Here is a 14,853-nt window from a genome sequence, read left to right as displayed (position 1 = left end):
TTATTATAGTTTTTTTCTCTTTAGTATTTGCACAGTTTGTTGTCTTTTGCACATTGCTTGTTTGTTTGTGCTGTTGGTTCTATTATGGTTCTTGGATTTACTGAGTATGCCTGAATAAAACAAATCTCAGGGCTGATGTGGCAATTATGTACTTTGATAATAAAGTTACTTTGAACTTCGTTTGCATATTAAGCCAATGGTTATGAGACATATTTCCTGGCAACCGTTATCAAAGAGAAGTGGGCTTCTAGCATTTCAGTCTACGTACATTTGACCACAGACATTGCATCAGTTTGTTGGGGTGTTATCTTTTGTTGTATGCAGTTTGTTGCTGTGTGGGAAGACTGAAATATTGCCTGCTGAAGGCATTGCTTTCGAGCATAGCAACATTACTTAATTATGCAAGCTGTGCCACCTATCTCCCAATTTAATCCCAGCCTAGTCATGGGACAGTTAACAATGACCAATTAACCGACCAACCGGTATGTCTTTGGACTGTGGGAGGAAACCAGATGATGTGGAGGAAACCCGTGCGGTCACGGGGAGAACGTACAGGCAGTGGCAGGAATTGAACCCGGGTCACCTGTACCATTTAAGTTTTCTGTATGTATTTTTTTGCAGCTTTACTGCTGCTACCAGCCCCAGTATAAACTCCAAACAGACAAATTTGACTACAAGCAGCCATTGGATTTAATTTCCACTCTGCAGGAATGAAGTTTTTCCCAAATAACTTTTATCATAGCCCTTATTCAGGACAATAGTTGTATTTGTTTAATAAAAGGAGATTGTTTAAAAGAAGACGATGAATTTGCTAAATGACAAATCCAGTAGGAATTAAGGCAGAAGCTTTTGAACAAAATGGTGTTGATGCAATTAAATTCATCAGTAATCAAAATGGCTGTTGTTGTTTGTTCAATGTTACATTTAGAAACTGGATCGAAACAAATAAAGCTTGAAAATAATGATTGGAAACAAAATAAGGTGGGTATTGTGATTATACAGTTGGTTTATAGTTGTAACATGTATGGAAGTACAATGAAAAACTTTTGCATGCTTTGTTTTTGCGCAGTAGGGGAATTAAAGGTTACGAGGAAAAGGCAGGTAGGTGGAGATGAGTCCATGGCCAGATCAGCCGTGATCTTATTGAACAGCGGAGCAGGCTCAACGAGCCAGATAGCCGGCTCCTGCTCCTATCCCTTATGTTCTTATGTCATCCAGACGATCATTCCAAACATAAGTACATCCAAGTAGTACAAACAGAAAAGTAATAACTTCTCAAGCTTATTTTTGCAAAGCTTATTCTGAATAATTTTAAGCAGCTGCATTTTTGAATTTGCCAGCCAGTGACGTATTGGCATCCACACCAGACTTTGAGGCAAGTGGTCCCGGGTTCGAATCTGGCCGGCTCCTTGCACATTTTCTATCTGTGCTGGGCTGAATGTCAAGCTAGCAACTCAGCCTCATAAAAAAAGCACAAAAATGCTAAAGAAACAGCGAGGTTGCCACCAGATGTGTCAGAGGCACGGAGAGGAACAACAAATTTTTGAACTTATTGACTGCTGCTTTACTGTTTTGTAATGAGAATTTCAATAGTTTCAATTTATCAACTGGGATGTATTAAAATATCCAGTAAATAGTCATAAGAAAATAACTAAAACGTCATCTATCTCTTGGGGTTTGCTATTATTGGTTAGTTGTTCTGTCCGTTTCCCCTGCAATTTTTGTGTCTTTTGTATTTCAGTTATCCTGTAGTTCCAGATCGAGTCAAGCAGAAGGAATGGATGAATCTTCGGATGGTATGCCTAACTAAAATGTGAATTTAAATGAGAACTAATTCAAGGCATAAATATCGCAGTTAACATGTATATTACTTATACTGAATGAAATTCGAAGGCAAAGATTAAAACAACATCAGGTGCATGTTGTGGTCTGAAGGAATGTATTATTGAAGATTAGATTTGTGTTTGGATGGGTTTCGGGATACAAACTCACAGCAGAGCCAGGGTTCCTTCAGCTGATCTGTCATTTCCCAAACCGGAGCTGAAGGTTTCCTTCTCTTGTGAATATATTTCAGTGGTTTTTGGGTCGCTGGAGAAAGGGAAAGCTGATGTTGGAGCTTGTTGTCATTTTGTATGTCCTCACGTAGGTAGAGAATCAGGTTATTGAGCAATTCTGCTATGCTTCTGTGATCAATTAGTGGAAAGTCAGAGGGAAGAATGCTATCAGCCTGATAGGTGAGCATCACCTCAGTGGCGTGCCCAGCAGAGACCCTGGCTAAAATCAGATAAGCTGCTGCTTAAGCCCGTTAGTTAAATTGTTTTTTTCTGTGCACCAACAAACACCTTAGTCTTTTCTATGTTGATTTCTTTCTCTGCTTTGTTTTATGCGAGAAATGTAATAACAATCCTGGTATCTTTGTTAAGCGGCATCTTTAGGATCTTGAAAGGCCAGCATATTTTGGCATTGAAATACTTCCAAAGTCACAGTTGTGCTCCGGGAGTCACTCTGTTTACCACAAAACCCCACAAGCAGTAACGTATCAATGACAGAATTATTTTTATCCGATGATGTTTGCGGGACAAAACAGAAGGAACAAAACTGCTCCTCCTTCAAATAGTGGTATAGGATCTATTCCAAAAACCCAAAGAATTGAATGAGGACAGTTTCAGCTGAGGAGTCTGCATTTTCAGCAAAGCAGAATGCCTTCAGTCTTCCTACGAGTCATGATAACGTGGTCATATCACTGGACTAGAGCTTGAACTCCCACCTTCTGAGCCAGAGATAGAAGTAGTATCAAACAGCCAGTGCAGTCAGCCTTTTTAATAAGTAGTACTTGATGTTTCTAGATGTAAACAATTCTTGATGTTTCTCGATTTAAACAATCCTTGGTGGTTCTAGATTGTAAAATCTTGCTAAATCTTGGTGTTTCTAGATTTTAAAATTCTTCTATAAATAAATGATGAATGATTTTTGCTTCAGTAAATCCTCTGTGAAATCTTCAAGTATGTAGTCTGAATGTCTCTTGTTCTTAAACCATTCCTCCTTTTTCTGTGGAACAGAATGCTCATTCTCCTTGCTTGGTACAGGCAGTCCAGGAGACGGTCAAGAAGCCCTAATGAATGAGGTGCGTTGGAGTATTGGAGAGGAGGGAACGAATTCTGTGTAGCAAGGTTGCCTTTGTATGTCATCAAATGAACTGAACAGGAACAGGCAAATCTGGTGTCCAGGATGATCTCTACAAATTTGACAATCAGATATGATTAACAATATTGCGAAGCAGAATGTTTCATTTGTGATTGTTTATATAATAGTAAAACATTTAATAACAAATGCTTTTCCACAAATTGAATATTAATTGGTTTATGCTTTAATCCATGGAAGACTGCATTGTCCCTAGTTGTAACATTGGATAATTCACCCTTCTGTCACCTGAATCCTCAGGTGCTAATGTGACACTGTTCCACCTTTCTGAAAGAGAAATGGTGTTGGTACTCAAGGATGTGATATCCCTCTTCCTTAAAAAGACATTGATGTTTAAGTTACCATTACTAGAACAGGATTCTGCACCCATACATGGCCACTTTCACTGCCAGCAGCTATTTTGTTTCCAGATTTAATTTTTGAAACTGGATTAAAATTCTGAAACTGATACTATTTAAATTCACATTACAGGTATCCCCCCCCCCTTTTTACAAAGGTAGAGCGTTCCTATGAAACCTATCTTAAGTAGAAATGGCGTAAAGCGAAGAACCATTAATTTATACAGGAAATTTTTTTGTAAAAGCAAAAATCCTCTTTGTAATGCGAAAACAGGTTACTAATGTAAAAGTGAAGAGGCATAAAGCAAGCATTTGTAAACCGGGGGACACCTGTAATTGTGTTCTCTTTCAACTCATCTGATTTGTTGGAAAACTCATTGTGTCATCTTCAGAAGATGATCTTCAAAGTGTGTTGGAGTATTAAAGGAAGTAATGTTCAATAGTCCGGAACATCTGCTAGCTGGGCACCACTGAAGTCGTGAGAGTTTTCCATTTCCTCAAATAATTCCCAACAGGAGTATCAGTCTCATTTGATATACAGTATTCAATTGTCTTAGCTTGAATATCATTCTGTGAGAGTGAATTCCTGGTTTTCACCTGCTTTTTATGCAAAATGTGTCCTGATCGGTGGCTCTTTGTGTTTACAAATATGTTGGCTTGGATCTCCCACACTTCATAAACCTCACTGTCTGAAGGCAAACCACAGTGGACTGGGACCTAGCATCTGATAACTGTCTGACTGTAATGGACCCAGGTTCTGAGGATCATGAAACTACTGATGTTGGAAATCTGAAATAAAAGCAGGAAATGCTGCAAATCACCAGTAGGTCAAGTGAAATCAGTGGGTAACAGAATTAACACTCTAGATCGGTGACTCTTGTGTCAGAGTAGCTCACCTGACCTGCTGAGTGTTTCCAGCACTTCCAGTTGTTGTTTCACCCAATTTTCTTTCGTGAAATGGCTTGTGATGTTGGTCATGTTAAACACATACAACTAAGGCTATCGTAACAATTACTTCATTGAATTTAGAATAGTAGGATAACAGAGCACAGAGGCAACTATTTCAAAATCAGAATCAGGTTTATTATCATCGGCATGTGTTGAGAAACTTGTTAACTTAGCAGCAGCAGCTCAATGCGATACATGATATAGAAGAAGAAAAAGAATAAAATAATAATAAGTAACTCAATTTACAATATATGTATATTGAATAGATTAAAATTGTGCAAAAAAACAGATATAATTGTATATTAAAAAAGTGAGGTAGTGTCCAAGAGTTCAATGTCCATTTAGGAATCGGGTGGCAGAGGGGAAGAAGCTGTTTGTGTATCACTGAGTGTGTGCCTTCAGGCTTCTGTACCTCCTACCTGATGGTAATAGTGAGAAAAGGGCATGTCCTGGGTGCTGGAGGTCCTTATTAATGGAGGCTGCCTTTCTGAGACACCGGTCCCTAAAGATGTCCTGGGTACTTTGTAGGCCAGTACCCAAGATGGAGCTGACTAGATTTACAACCCTCTGCAGCTTCTTTCGGTCCTGTGCAGTAGTTCATCCCTCCCCCCCCCCCCCCCCCCCATACCAAACAGTGATGCAGCCTGTCAGAATGCTCTCCATGGTACACCTATTGAAGTTTTTGAGTGTATTTGTTGGCATACCAAATCTCTTCAAGCTCCTAATGAAATATAGCCATTGTCTTGCCTTCTTTATAACTGCATCGATATATTGGGATCAGGTTAGATCCTCAGAGATCTTGACACCGAGGAACTTGAAACTGCTCACTCTCTCCACTTCCGATCCCTCCATGAGGATTGGTATGTGTTCCTTCGTCTTACCCTTCCTGAAGTCCACAATCAGCTCTTTCATCTTACTGATTTTGCCAGCTGCGGCACTATTCTACTAGTTGGCATATCTCACTCCTGTACGCCCTCTCATCACCTTCTGAGATTCTACCAACAATGACTGTATCATCAGCAAATTTATAGATGGTATTTGAGCTATGCCTAGCTACACAGTCATGTGTATATAGAGAGTAGAGCAGTGGGCTAAGCACACATCCCTGAAAGTGCACCAGTGTTGATTGTCAGTGAGGAGAAGATATTATCACCAATCCACACAGATTGTGGTCTTCTGGTTAGGATGTCGAGGATCCAATTGTAGAAGGAGGTACAGAGGCCCAGGTTCTGTAACTTCTCAATCGGGATTGTGGGAATGATGGTGCTAAATGCTGTAGTCGATGAACAGCATCCTGACATAGGTGTTTGTATTGTCCAGGTGGTCTAAGGCCATTGACCTACTGCAATGGGTCCAGGTCCTTGTTGAGGCAAGAGTTCAGTCTAGTCATGACCAACCTCTCAAAGCATTTCATCACTGTAGATATGAGTGCTACATTAGTATTTGAATTTAGCATTTCAAATAAAAATACATCATATACCCATTGCCCGACTGTCTCTAAATCTGTAATATTTTCCATTTACTTGCAGTATATACCTGTATCTGATTTTTTTTTTGAAAGCCACCATTAATTAGATCTTCCATTTTTCAGGTAATGCACTCTAGATTGTAGGTCATTGTGTAAAATAAATTCACTCCTTCAGTTTTGTTACTAGCTATTTTAAATCTGTGCCTTCTAGTCATAAGCTAATAAGTTTTGTTTCAAAGTAATAGATTATTCAATACACTTGCCTCCTGGTATTTAACTTAACATTTTTTTTGTTTCCTTTTCAGGGAATTAATGATACTGAAAATCCGTCGGTTCATCCTCTTCTCATATTAGGTATGATCACTTAATTTTGCACTGCCTGGGCTGAAATGGTCTAAACATGGTCTTCAGAGCTTTGTCAATTAATCATTGGTGAAGGAAGTATCCAGAGCTAATATAATATATAGATAAGGACTATTTAGTCTAACTAGTCCATACTGTACTTGCAAACAAATCTTTCATTCTATCTTCCTCATCCCAGTTCTGATGTACTAGCCTTTTCTCCCTTTTGAAGGTGTTTATAAAATTTGCCACGTTTCCTGTGGCCCAGTAGCTTTTCTTTGAACCTCTCTTTTCTATACATTTTTTATATGGCAACTACTTTGTGTTTTATGGCTCCTAGTTTTAATTTCTCTCATAAAAATATTTTCTCTGCTTCACTCTATCCCATCTATGAGGTCATCTTTAAATCGGTGTTGACAAAATACAGCTGGCAGCTGTTCATTTGCTTCTGATTGTTGCGATGGCAGAGTTCTTGTAAATTATTTTTGCAATTTCTCGTGATTTTATTTCCTGTTTTATGGGAGGGAGCTAGACGTGTTCAAAGTACTAAGTACAACCAGACCAACATTGTTCACTGTTACTGCTAGGAGTTAAGAATAAGCAATGTTAACTTTTCAGTTGCTCTGTTGACTTGCAGTCTTGCTCAATGATTTGCCAGCCTTTATCCCTATCTGCTTTTAACGTACCCTATTTCCTAGGGTACGTGTTATTTCTGCCTGTTTTCTATTAAACTGTGTTACTTCTTGTCTGCATTTGTCACTTATCAACCTGCGTTTGCAAGTTTTCTGAAGTCAGCTCTACCAAGTTCTTCCTTCCCTGTTGCTGCCAGTAGGTCTGGTTTGATATCATCTACGAATATTGATAAAGTTTCTTTTTCCCAAATGATGAAAGATGATCATTTCAACACTGATTGTATCACACAGAGTTATCAGAATAATTAATGGTAACTATACCTTTCAGATTCCAAGCTGACTAAACCTTTCGGATTCCATGTGGATTATGTTTCTGTAACTTTTTCTGGTAAAGATTCTAGTATATTTCCTGGCACTTTCATTGAACAGGCTGGTCTGTTGTTCACTTGTTTTCCATAAGATATAGGAGCAGAATTAGGCCATTTGGCCCATCAAGTCTGGTCTGCCATTTCATCATGGCTGATCCATTTCCCTCTCAGCCCCAGTCTCCTGCCTTCTCCCTGTATCCCTTCATGCCCCGACCAATCAAGAATCTATCAACCTCTGCCCTTAAATATACCCTACGACTTGGCCTCCACAGGTGCCCATGGCAATGAATTTCACAGATTCACCACTCTCTGGCTAAAGAAATTTCTCCTCATCTCCATTCTAAATGGACGTCCCTCTGTTTCTGAGGCTGTGTCCTCTAATCTTTTGACTCCCCACCATAGGAAATATCCTCTCCAAATCTACTCTGTCAAATCCTTTCAACATTCAGTAGGTTTCAATGAGATTCCATCCCCCCCAATCTTCTGAATTCCAGTGAGTACAGGCCCAGAGCCATCAAACGCTCCTCAAATGCCTTTCAATCCCAGAATCATTCTTGTGAACCTCCTTTGAACCCTTGAACCCTCTCCAATGTAAGCACATCCCTTCTTAGATAAGGGGCCCAAAACTGCTCACAATACTGGTGAGGAGGCCTCACCAGCTCCTTTTTAAAGCCTTAATATTACAACCTTGTTTTTATTTTCTAATCCTCTCAAAGTGAATGCTCGTATTGCATTTGTCTTTCTCACCACTGGACCTTTTCATTTCCTTTTTTCTGTGAAAAATTTTAAGTTATCAGTTTGATTCCCTGGTGTTATTGCATCTTGGTTAGTTCTTTGGGATCAAGGATGATAGACTTCCACCCTAGTTTTATAGGTACTAAGGGGCTAATGCGGTCAAAATGAAAATGGTGTACCCTTCCACACGTGAGACAGGCGGCTGCTGACAGCTTGGCAGGGGGTAAATTGTGAGGAGGCTCTTTCTGCCTGTTGCTAGTGCATGGATTTAGGATTTCTAATGTCATTCTGACTGCTGCTCCTGCACCTTGAGCTATTTTGGGCCAGAGAGTTCTAGATGTCAATAGGGATGGTGCATTTGTGTGTGTGGTTTACCATTCTGGCCTAGGTTATTTTTCTGTTTTAGTTTACAGGTGCCCCCTGTTTTTTGAACGTTCGCTTTACGACAGCTCGCTGTTACAAAAGACCTACATTAGTATCTGTTTTTGCTAACCAAAGAGGATTTTCGCTTTTATGAGAAAAAGACGCCTGCTTTATATGTGTATTTACCCTGAGAAAGACTACAATGACCATGAAGCCTTGTGCGGGCAGTTGTTTGTGCATGTGTGTATGTGCGTATGCGTGTACATGCACATGTGTACGTGCTGATTTTTTTTTCTCCAAATCGATTTTGGCTCGCTGTCTTCCCGAGTTTGATAGGTGAAACTACACCGTACATACAATATTTCTACTTTATATAGGCTGTATATTTATCATATCATTCCTGCTTTTACTATATGCTACTGTTATTTTAGGTTTTATGTGTTATTTGGTATAATTTGGTAGGTTATTTTTTGGGTCTGGTAACACTCAAAAATTTTTCCCATATAAATTAATGGTATTTGCTTCTTTGCTTTAAGATATTTTGGCTTACTAAAGGTTTCAGAGGAACGCTCTACCTTCGGATAGCAGGGGAAACCTGTAATAGTTTTTAAAAAATTTTCTCCCATTCTCTTCAAACAGAATTGCTATTCTTTTTAAGCCCATCCTCTAGCGAAATACCTGCTTGCTGTTTTGTTTGATTAAAATTTATGCAGCGTTTCTGCTAATTCTTTACCTTTCTGTGAGTTCATCTTGTTTATATTTTGTGCCCTTGTCTCTAATTTTCCTTTTAATAAAATTCCTGTAAATTACTATTACTTCTTTCAATATTGTTGCATTTCATTACAACATTTCTTTGCTTTGCTTTTTTAAAAAGAATCTTAAATTGTTTTATTTAGTACTCTGCCTTTATTATCAAAAATATTTCCCTGTTTTTGTTTCTCTCTGTGTTTTTGATGTCCCATAATCAGCATGTTTGAAATTGGCCTTAATGAGTATATTTCTCTTGGAATATAGTATGTGTCTTTTAAAAATAAAACTTGTTTTTGTTGACATTTGTTGTTTGAGGTTTATTTGTAGTTTATTTTGTTCTAACTTCACATCCTCAATGGAGGAAGAGAATTGTTGACATGTTTTGTAAAGTTGTATTATTGAATGTCTATAAGAGTTTCATGCAAGTAAACTGATGTTTTTCTTTACAGAGGAACACGAGTCAAATGATGGGAACTGCACTGACACAAGCACAAACATAGATCAAGTATGTCTGAACAAGTTAAATAAATAAATAGAAAATCTCATCTGCTTAGTTTTTCAAAGTTGCCGGATTGTAGGTGGCTGAAGTACAACTCAAGGTAGAACCCCAACTTCTGCTGTGCAAGGGAACCCAAATCAATAATTTGTCTATGGTAACCTGATTATCCCTGTTACCCTTCTTGAACAACAGAACAATGCTTGTCATCATCCTAGCCTCTAGTACCTCTCCAGGGAGATGAAAAGATAATCATCCATGCCCCAGCAATCTCTTCCTTCACTTCCCATGGTAACCTGGGGAGCATCCCATCTGGCCCCGGGGATTTATCTATCCTAATATTCTTCAGAAGCTCCAACACTACCTCTTTTTTAACTCAACATGTGCCAAACATTAACCTGTTCTGTGCTGTCCACACATTCACCAAACTCCTTATGCCTGCTGGACACTGAGGTAAAGTACTGTATTCATTAAGGACCTTCCGTACCTCCACCACTCCCAGACACACATCTCCCCTTGGGTGGTCCTACCCTCATTCAGGCCATCCTGTTCTTCGCTTGCATCTGGACTTCTGTTCCCAATTTACACTCCCAAGATCCAGCCTAATAGCATCTGAATTAGCTGTCATCCAACCAAATACCCCACCTTTCTCTATCAGCTTTAAAAAGACTAAACTTCCCAGACCAAATAATTAAGAGCAGTGGTGAAAAGAATAGGACATGGAATATGGAAAAAACAGTCAGCGTTCTTTTGATCTCCTCATCTCCACGTTATTCACTAAATGGAACAAAGTAATGACAAGATAGCTTTCAGCTAACCAGAAGTTTCAATTGCTGAATGAAATGGATCTAACCACTTTAATATTGTTCAAAGATTGTTTATTACATAGTTGAATGATTTCTATTGAGAGTTATTTTAGCTGTTTGCTTTTATTCCTAAACATTTTGATTTTAAGGTTGTTTTACTTTTTAATCTCCTTTGAACTCTGTTCCACTAGTTCTAGCTTCATGCACCAACCTCTCACCTTTGTTCCATCACTGGTGTCCACTGTTCCTGCCCTCTTGCATGTCACTCTCTGATATCTCTCCTAAACTGCAGGGTTACTGTGCAAGGGTGGGGAAACCAAGACCAAGCCCCTCCCTGAACAATCGCCCATCAGATATATGAATAACTTTGAGTACTTGGACACGTGTACACACATCTGACTACAAACGTTAAGGATGAGTATATGTGTCCCTCAAAAACCTGACAGATTTGTAGTTGTGTTTGTTTTTATTAAACTTCCGATTTTGTTTTCTGCTCTGCACACTTCCATTATGGACTCCTCCCATGATAAATGTTCTTCTTAAACAGGATTTTGGTAACTCTGCTTTGTCACCCAATTCACTTGTGTCTTTCTAAACTGTCTTGGCTTGAACGCTATGCTAAAACTGCCAAGTAATGAAATACAGTGCCAAGCTTTTCCCCGTATATAAATAATCTTAGTCAGTGAAGTATAATCATAAACTGCGGAAATTCAAGCCAAATAGATTGCACTTAAGTGACTTGCCTTAAGGGAAAGGACATCTTTGCTAATTCTCTTAATGAGATACTACATTGCTAAGACTTGGAGCAATTTGTTTCAACTCTATGTAATTGTTCGTGGTACCCTCTGATAGAAACTAAAAAATGGACCATTGCAAATTACTGTCTGTTATGGATGTGTAATTTTGACAAGGTTAGGATCAAGCTTGGCTATCACTGTTCACTATGGCGTAAACACTCAATGCCCTGTTACCAGGTACACCTTTCAATCTGGGGTGGACTTCTGCTGTTGTAGCTCATCTACTTCAAGGTTCCACAAGCGTTGAGATATTATTCCACACACTACTGTTGACATGAATGATTATTTGAGTTACTGTCAGCTGGAACCAGTCTGGCCATTCTCCTCTGACCTCTCAATAACAAAGCGTTTTCACCCACAGAACTGCCACTCATTGTATTTTTTTGTTGTTGTAAACTCTAGAGACTGTTGTGTGTAAAAATCCCAGAAGATCAGCAGTTTCTGACATACTCAAACAGTCCAGTCTAGCACCAACAATCATTCCACCATCAAAGTCACTTAGATCACATTTCTTCCCTGTTCTAATGTTTGATCTGAACAACAAATGAACCTCTTGACCATGTCTGCATGCTTTTATGCATTGAATTGCTGTCATGTGATTGGCTAATTTTGTTTGCATAAATGACCAGATGTACAGATGTTCTTAAATGAAGTACTCACTGAGTGTAAGTATCTCTCAGTTGAGTCAAGCCAGTATTTGTCCAACCCCCAGTAAGCCTTCAATCTGAAACATTAACTCTGTTTCTCTTCCAACTGCTGTGCCTGATCATCTGAATGATTCCAGCATTTTCTCTTTATATTTAAGACTTGCACCTCATGAGAGAATCAACACATTTTAAAGTGGTACACATAGTTGATCAAAATTTACTTTTCATCTAAGATGAGCATAGTCCCAAGAAAAGAATGACTTCACAGCATACTGGAGAATAGTTGAATGACATTTCTACCACCTCTCCATGTTGAAATTGTTTACTTATCTTAGCAATTGGTGTCCATATCAAATGCAGATGTGTTTTAAGGAAAATCCCCAGTGGTAGAGAAGTTGGGAGCTTCAGATCCAAACTCCCAAGTTCGCTGGAACACCCAAGGGTCAAGCATAGACTTTTGTTTTGTTACAGCAAGAAATCCAACAGGACATTGACGTGCAGCACAATGGCCAGGACAGCAGAGAAGGGACTTCAGCTGCAATCAGAGAACCTTGTGAAGTATCAGGTAATAAAAGACAAACTACTGTATATACACAAGAAATCCAGTCGTGTGCTGCACTCCTGTCAGTTCTGTAACTACTCGAGGAGCTGTTCCTGCTGTTCTGATTTGACAGGTTTGCTTCTAACATAATATTTACAATATGTAAATTTAATAGCAGTTGCTGGGGTCTGGTCATACTGAAATTTGTAGGAAGTTGGCAGATATTTTTGAGACATTTTTATTATGTTGCTTTACTACTAGATTTATACCCAGTAGCTCAATGTGTTGAACCTGTGGCAAATTTCACTGAATAAAGGGTTTGGTTGAAAATAAATCACCAGGCTTCCTTTCAATAAAATAAACTGATATGAGTCAAGTGGTAATCACTTTTTATTCATTGTATTTATAACTAATCATATTCAATTTTAGTTTAGTTATAATATTTCAAGACCAGTTCAACTGTCAACTATTTCAATGTGCAAACTGCTTTATTTACTGAACTTTCTTTAAGCCACAGTCGGCTTCTCTTCACTTAATTATTGACGATCTGATATAGCTTAAACTTAGTGAAGGGAATACAGAAATGTATAAACTCTAAAGGGGAATTAAGGACATGGAAAGCTGGAATTTGCTACACATTGTGACAGTGAAATCTCTCGCACTCTCTCACACACAATAACAAACCAGCACTCTGTTTCCATTATCTTTGGGATGTGTGCATTCTTCCCTATAGTTCTGAGGTTGCTAAATATCAGCCAGGAAGTAGTTCCTTTCCTGAGTGAAGCTGGTAAAACAGTTTGTTTCATTTTTCTTTTAGTTGTAAACTGGTGGCTTCATTCTCTCTCTCTCTCTCTCTCTCTCTCTCTCTCTCTCTCTCTCTCTCTCTCTCTCTCTCTCTCTCTCCCTCTCCCTCTCCCTCTCCCTCTCCCTCTCCCTCTCCCTCTCCCTCTCCCTCTCCCTCTCCCTCTCCCTCTCCCTCTCCCTCTCCCTCTCTCTCTCTCTCTCTCTCTCTCTCTCTCTCTCTCTCTCTCTCTCTCTCTCTCTCTCTCTGGGTTACACATCTTCTCCATTGAATTAATTTTGATTGTTTATTGCTGGGCAAGAGGCCATTTGACAGATCGTTCATTCCAATATTTATTCCCCTCTGTCCTATTGGCCTATTTCAAACTCAACATAACTTTCAAATTTATTCTGCCCTGTCTTTACCCACTGATGTCCAAGTTGCTGGTGCCATTCGGTAACCAGTTGACCCAGCCCCCTGAATCTATCATAATCTCTGGCTTTTCTCTAAACAGTCAAAGGTAACTTTCCAGAAAGTTCGGGTCTGTCCAACATATGAACACAAAAATGTTTGTCCTTCACCAGATGACTATTACGCTCCCTTAGTCTTTTTGTGTCTTTCCTTCTGTCTGGTACCTGTACCTGAGACTTAAATAAAGTCTCCTAGCATGAGAGTGCCTAGCAGGGAACCTGCCAAGAAGCACACACTATACAAGTATGTAATTTCTGTAACTAATAGTAATTTCTGAATATCTACAGGACAAGCAGAGAAATTCTGGAAGATGTGTAAAGAAGCTCACTGTTTGGAGAAGATCTTCTTGACAATCCAGAAAGATCTGAATGCCATTCAGCAAAAAATAGCAACTGAAAATGCAACCAGTAAAGGTTCGTTTGTAGTGAAATATGAAAATGTTTGTATTTTTCCATTTCTTTTGTTCAATGAAATAGACTTTTGACTGTCTACACCTATCATATATTAGGGGCTGTTTATAATTTTCATTTTACCTGATGAGATTTCTCACCCTTCCCAAAGTTCTTGACTTAAAGCCCCAAATCTATTTCACTTGCTCACTGAATGGAGCTATAGGTGGTCGAAGGTTACAAGAAGATATAGACAGGCTGAAGAGTTGGGCAGAAAAATGGCAGATGGAGTTCGATCCGGACAAGTGTGAGGTGATGCATTTTGGAAGGACAAACCAGAAGACTGAGTACAGGATTAATGGTCAGTTACTTAAGAGTGTGGATGAACAAAGGGACCTTGGGGTTCAAATCCATACATCACTCAAGGTCGCTGCACAGGTTGATAGGGTAGTTAAGAAGGCCTATGGGATGCTAGGCTTCATTAACAGGGGGATTGAGTTCAAGAGTAGAGAGGTCATGTTGCAACTCTACAAATCTCTGGTGACACTGCACTTAGAGTATTGTGTTCAATTCTGGTCACCTCATTATAGGAAGGATGTGGAAGCTATGGAGAGGGCGCAGAGGAGATTTACCAGGATGTTGCCTGGATTGGAGAACAAGTCATATGAAGCAAGGTTAGCAGAGCTGGGACTTTTCTCTTTGGAGCTTAGAAGAATGAGAGGGGACTTGATAGAGGTCTACAAGATTATGAGAGGCATAGATAGGGTGGATAGTCAGTAC

General features: G+C 39.2%; 1 protein-coding gene across 4 annotated transcripts in view; it reads left to right on the top strand.

Moving 5' to 3' along the window:
- phf11 (PHD finger protein 11) overlaps nt 1-14,853 on the top strand; it is an 87,607-nt gene that overhangs the window by 34,644 nt on the left and 38,110 nt on the right. For all 4 annotated transcript variants that reach the window (XM_073045924.1, XM_073045926.1, XM_073045925.1 and 1 more), the window contains exons 8-14: nt 929-981; nt 1,742-1,796; nt 3,060-3,124; nt 6,261-6,309; nt 9,595-9,650; nt 12,363-12,456; nt 13,972-14,097. In XM_073045924.1, coding sequence (XP_072902025.1) covers nt 929-981; nt 1,742-1,796; nt 3,060-3,124; nt 6,261-6,309; nt 9,595-9,650; nt 12,363-12,456; nt 13,972-14,097 — 498 coding nt within the window. The remainder of the gene's footprint in view (nt 1-928; nt 982-1,741; nt 1,797-3,059; nt 3,125-6,260; nt 6,310-9,594; nt 9,651-12,362; nt 12,457-13,971; nt 14,098-14,853) is intronic.

Source organism: Hemitrygon akajei, chromosome 5, assembly GCF_048418815.1.
Source record: "Hemitrygon akajei chromosome 5, sHemAka1.3, whole genome shotgun sequence".
Lineage (NCBI taxonomy): Eukaryota > Metazoa > Chordata > Chondrichthyes > Myliobatiformes > Dasyatidae > Hemitrygon > Hemitrygon akajei.
The sequence above is the reverse complement of the archived record's forward strand: the minus strand, read 5'-3'. Positions and strand labels throughout refer to the sequence as shown.